The following is a 6,000-nucleotide window of genomic DNA, read 5'->3' on the forward strand; positions in this document are numbered from 1 at the left end:
CGTGAGCTTCTTCAGCGATCGCAACCATTCCGCAACGTGGAAAAGGCCGAGCTAAGGCTCAAACCATGGATGCTCATAACAGTATGTGTACATTTTACTTGGATCACGCTTGACTTTAGCCCATTATCCAAACCACCCTTGGCCTCGGCCCACTAACTGGGTCACCCTCAATCTCGGCATCTTACTCAAACCTAACTTGGTCCGAAAGGGTCTCCAACAGACCTAAAGGAAAACCAATTCAACTTGGGATTGAACTGCCTAATTCGACTAGAATTCTCTCTTAGAATTAAGGCATAAAGTCATCACATGATCACTTCTGACAATCTAGTGATTGAATCGAATCTTGATAAACTTAGGATAAACTCCATCTCTTAAATCTTATGAAGGCAGTCTGAGGAGATAAAACTAATCTTCTTGAGATTGTCTGGAATAACTATTCCTAGTAACAGTCCAACAAGGAAATATAATCCTAAGCAAAGAATAACTATTGCCTTTTACTATTTCTCCACGTCTAACTTAGACATCAATGTGGCTTTTCCAACTAGTTCTGGGACAGTTTCACTCTTCTTTTTTGTAGAAGATCAGTCTAGTTGTCCAAAGACAAAAGTTTTTCATCCATATGATTTTTTTATAAATATATTAGTGGTCAATTTTGCGCATCATCACGTACATCCTTACAACTATCCATACACGCAAAATCAGAGCACAGGAGTACGAACTGGACCTTACTTTGCAACAAAACAATATCTCCAGCAAAAGCGACTGATCCGATCTGCTTTTGCCATACGGATACAGAGAAAAATGGGCGCGTATCATCGCCAACCTGAATGTCTGTCCTAATAATTTCTCCTCCCTTTGACAGCTTGTACTGCACAAATTAGATAACTCACAATCTCAAACCAGACGAAACCAAATGATACTGTTTATTCCGAACCACGCGCTCAATAACTTCCTATAATAGAATAATCGAGAAAAAAATCATATATATATGAGCATACACGGAGAGAGAGACCTGAACAGGAGTAGATCTGTGAACGAAAACGAGAAGCTGGACGTAATCGCCAATGTGAGAAAAGGCTTTGGAGAGATCGATCAGAGGTCCGTACCATCCGATAGCCGCCATATGAACGCTTCGCCGCAGAGCCGACCATGTATGAACTCGTCTGCTTATTCTGATGCTTTGTTTGGCCGTTTGATGATCCTCCACACAGTTTTGGCGCGTAAATGTGGGTTTCGGCATCGCAAGGAGAGTGTTTGGTTGCAAAGATCCTGCCATGCAGGTAATGCGACTATAGTGTGTTGGAGTATTATCGTACAAGATTAGGGGTGTACAATAGATTATAATCAAATCGAATCGATTAAAAATTATAAATTGAATCGAAGTAAATCATATGTAATAATTGAATCAAACCGACCGACTAACCCCAACAAACTAAATTAACTGAAACCTAAACTATAATAATCAAATTGAATCGAAAATCGAACTGGAACACAAAATAACTAAGAGACCGAACATTAGTTTGGCCTTGTTGTTGCCGCCGAGCGATAATTCTGATGATCGGAACCGATCATCGAATTCTCCCAACCACCGTGACCCACGTACCCAAAAATCAAAAGCGTTTAATGATTAGATTTTAGTAGATCTAATTTTTAATGTAAAATATAAGTAGTTGGAAAACTTATCAAATGGGCCATTGGCGTCGTCTTCGTCTTCGCCATCGGTGAGGGAGGTGGAGGGAGAGATAAGGGATGAAGAGATGAGGCAATGTGGCCAGTGGTTGTAGTGCCTGATCTATGACAACCACCAATACGAAGACTGGAGTACATATGTCGAATGAGCTGTCCTTGACGGTGCCGGACGAGGAGAAAGAACGAAATGGCGAGAGAGAAAGATAGAAAGGACGAAGAGAAGACCGACATCGTAGTGAGGCGAGGGATGGAGAAGGTTATTGATTCGGGTGCCGCGTGGGGGGTGGGGGGTGCACGATTCGGTTCGGGTGCCACGTGGGGGGTGTGGTCGGTTCAGTTTGGTTGGGGGGGTTATAACTACACAGTTCGGTTCGATTTGATTTTTCAGTTTAAAATAATTGAAATGAATCGAATAACCGATTTTTAGGAAAAAAAGATAACCACACCAAACTGCTCCCTTTACAAAATCGAACCGAACTTGTTGATTCAACTCAATTAGTTCAGTTTACCCAAACTCTTGCTCACCTCTATCCATAACTCTTCTTGTTACAATGCGCTTTGGGATGCAAAAATGTATTATAATATTATTTATAACAAAAAAAGTAAGATGTTGTTGAGTAAATTGCTCTTAGACCTCATGTAATTTGAGTTATTTATATAAAAATGTTATGTGCTTTAAAAATGATTATATATGTGCACTTAGTTTAATATTTTTTGCTTAAATCATTTAGCTAACAAGTTTTTTTTATTTTTTTAATTTAAATTAAATTTATTATTATTGCCAATATACAATAATAAATTTATTTGATAAGAAATGTCGTCATCAAGCCATTTGAATCTGCAAGAAAGAAAATAGTTAGAGGGTACAAGAAAATTTTCGTACAAATACTCCGATACTTAAGTCAAACATGATAAGGTCATATTGAAATCAGTATCAAAAGTGTTCATTTTTCTAGAATGACTGTTTGCTTATTTATAGAGGGACATGAAGTAATCCGAAATAGCTAAAGATTAGTATTTTTACATATAACATTTATCTTGACTTTTCTTAATTTTGATAGGATTAGAATTCTTACAGATAATATATGTTTTGACTTTTTCTAACCCTGTTAGGATTAGGATTCTTTTGGATAACGTCTATCTCTTATAGATGACATTTATCTTCTCGGATAAATTTTCAAATGTCGGAATTATCTAGTTTACACGTTACATGAAACCCCCCACTTATGAGAAAATTTACACCTTTTATCCCAAAAAATTATTTTGGATTTTTGAATATTTTTATTATTTTAATTTACTTGTGCTTATGACACAATAATACTAAAAAGCACAAATACATCTAAAGCCATTTTTAAACCATATGCAATCTTCGTACAAATAATCTAAATTACAAAGGATCAAGAGACAATTTATCCTATATTATTTAATATCATCCATCCCATCCATTTTCGTTAACCAAATACTCTTTAATCCTTATGCATACTTGTCAATGCCACTATATTATTTGAAATGCCACAAAGGCCAACAACCTCAATAATAAAAAAATGAGTCAAATCTTAATTAAGATAAATATTGAGATAGTAGATTACGTGAAATTAGATGGATAGTTATTCATAATCATAATTAACTAAAAACTCATCAATTTATAAATATATCACCCCATTCTCAGTGACACGTGTCAGTATCTCATATATTTGATGACTTTACTTCTCTCTCTATCTTTTGATCCTTTTACAATTATATCTAACCCTTGATTTCGATTTTTCATTGCATTTGAACCATTGGACAACTTCACCCTTGCTTGCATACTAATTTAAGGGTTGAATGGTCTTTTTGGTAGGGATCTATGAAAATAACCATAACTATTTTTTGTTTTATCGAGTAGTGTTTGTAAACCAATATATAGATTGGAAAAGGTAAGATATGAAAAGTATTCAAGACTTTTGTCATTTTTAATATGTTTGTTAAACTTGTTTGGCTATTCTTGAAAAAAAAGTCACGTGACTTCTTATATGGTATTTTTTAGATATGTTTATCTCTCCCTTCAAATATGCATATCTTGTACTTTATAGATAAGAAAAAATGACGCATATGTTCTCCAACACATTCAAAAAATTTAACAAACAGTTTGATAAAAATTTTGAAATACTTTCCAACCTTATCTTAATTATTCTATATCTTAATTTAAAAAATATTCTAATTTTATCTTAATACAATCTTTTAACAAACCCTAACCCTCGAACTCAGTTCCCAAGTGATCCACAAGAACATTCCATGCTAATTGTTGTGGTGTATTCCAACCACAAATATATTAGTGGCTTTTTGTACGTCCTCAATAGACTTGCAATAAGGGGTTGCCACCAATGAGGTGACTAATTGTTAATGTATTCTTTTTAATTTACAGATACATAGTTTGCATATATATATATTTAGGTTATATTTTTTGTGAAATATGTATTTATATATATTTATTTAGTCATGTGAACACTTTTAATATAAGGTGATAGACAACTCACCTAACATCACAAGTTTGGCAACATTTAATGATTTTTTTCAACAAATTTAAAGTTTGATGCCACATTTGATAAAATTAAACTTTTTGTCCAAAATTAAAGCAAAAAAGAGTATAAATGATTTTTTATTATTTACCCTAAACAATTATTTTGTTTGATAAAAAAATCATTTTGAAACAAATATCTAATGCATGTATATGTACTCAATCATCCCAAATGATGGTGTAGCACATAAAAATATGATGATGCATGAAACAAGTATAATTTCAAATGTCATATTTGATAATATGAGTTGTCGAGAAAAATAACCTAAGAATAAGGGTAAAGTGAATTTTAAAAATTTGAAAAGTTTTTACTTCAGTTTTCAAGTTTGAGTTTAATATGTAAGTTGTTAATAGATAGATTAAAGCAATAGGCACAAAGATCAAACACAAATCACATAAGATTTTAATGAAGGTTCATAAAATCAAATCGTAAACTCAGATCATAAAATTATAAGATTTTAAAGATAATTAAAAATACCCTTTAATGTATGTAAATATATGTTTATAATGATATAATTTTATAAAAATTCAACTAATATTGCTTAATAAGATGATTATTACAACCTTATTCTTTATTATGAATAAAATACATGTACCTATTTCAAAATAACTTCATCTATCAATTTCAAAAATACTAAATAATATGAAGTTTCTAAATATTAATTCCATTTATCATCTTTCATTCATCCATAATCAAAATCCTGAATATTAATTCATATAATGTAAATTCTCATAAGTCATATAAATCATAACATAATTCAATTATTTAAGAAAACCAATAATAATTCACTTTCAAATTGAGGAAACCAACAATAATCAAATTAATGAAGGCAGACGAAGAAGAAACAGACGAAGCTGTGGCAGACAAGAATCTGACCAAGAAATTGCAAAAGAAGAAATAGACGAAGCAATACCTTTAAGCTGAATCGATGGTAGCACCGAACAATCAAAGCTATGAATCAATTCGTGTTGCACAAAAACAGTGGCATCGAGCAGGCTAGCGCGGAATCGTTGATTCGTGTTTGGAATCGATGATGGCTCAGCTGGCAGTTTGTGAATCGACGACGACATCGAGCAATTGAAGTTGTGAATTGATTTGTGTTTGCACTGAAATGATGGCACCGAGCAGGCAACCATGGAAAACGTTGATTTGTGTTTGTGAATCGACGGTGGCTTAGGCAGCAGTTTGTGTTTGTGAATTAACAACGACACCGAGCAATTGGAGTTGTGAATCGACAATAGCACCAAGCAACTGTGCTACAAGGGGGAACAACGGAAGGCTATTGCAAATGTGTGTGAGAAAGAAAAGGGTTTGCAGAGGCAAATGGTAACCCTTAAATCAGAATTAATATTATGTTGGTTAGAGAATTAGAGACGGAATTCTTTATGTGCATCAGTCTTGAACTCATTAAAATCATTAGTTGAGTCGCAATTCTACCAATTTTATCTAGTTAACTCGCAATTCACTTCGATTCTACTATAATTTCGATTTTACATTCACGTTGAGTCATTTAGAGGTTCTTGACACGTAAAATCATAAAATTATATGAGTTGAATTGCAATTTTGACAACAATGTTCCCAACCATGCGATAACATCAAGGAATCATAATTCTAGATGTGATCATGAGGATCTCTTTTCCTATAATAGATGGCCAATTGGGGCATCTTGAACTTCGACGAAAGAGATTTTTCTATGATATACGGGGTGAAGGGAATTTTCCTCTTTTGTTGGTTTTCTTTGGTTAACTCATTT

The 6,000-nt window shown here is 33.5% G+C and overlaps 1 protein-coding gene across 3 annotated transcripts in view; it reads right to left on the minus strand.

Annotated features, from left to right (window-relative positions):
- The window catches only part of LOC127807349 (uncharacterized), a 42,266-nt gene extending 40,979 nt beyond the window's left edge, over nucleotides 1–1,287 (minus strand). For 2 of the 3 annotated variants that reach the window (XM_052345096.1, XM_052345095.1), the window contains exons 1-2: nucleotides 1,013–1,153; nucleotides 730–868 (exon numbers count right to left, since the gene is read on the minus strand). In XM_052345096.1, the coding sequence (XP_052201056.1) occupies nucleotides 730–868; nucleotides 1,013–1,123 (250 nt within the window). In that variant the 5' untranslated portion in view covers nucleotides 1,124–1,153. Of the gene's footprint in view, nucleotides 1–729; nucleotides 869–1,012 lie in introns of all 3 variants that reach the window. The other variant, XM_052345097.1, reaches the window with a different exon arrangement.
- Between the last annotated feature and the right edge of the window lie 4,713 nt (nucleotides 1,288–6,000).

Source organism: Diospyros lotus, chromosome 8 (genome assembly GCF_014633365.1).
Source record: "Diospyros lotus cultivar Yz01 chromosome 8, ASM1463336v1, whole genome shotgun sequence".
NCBI lineage: Eukaryota > Viridiplantae > Streptophyta > Magnoliopsida > Ericales > Ebenaceae > Diospyros > Diospyros lotus.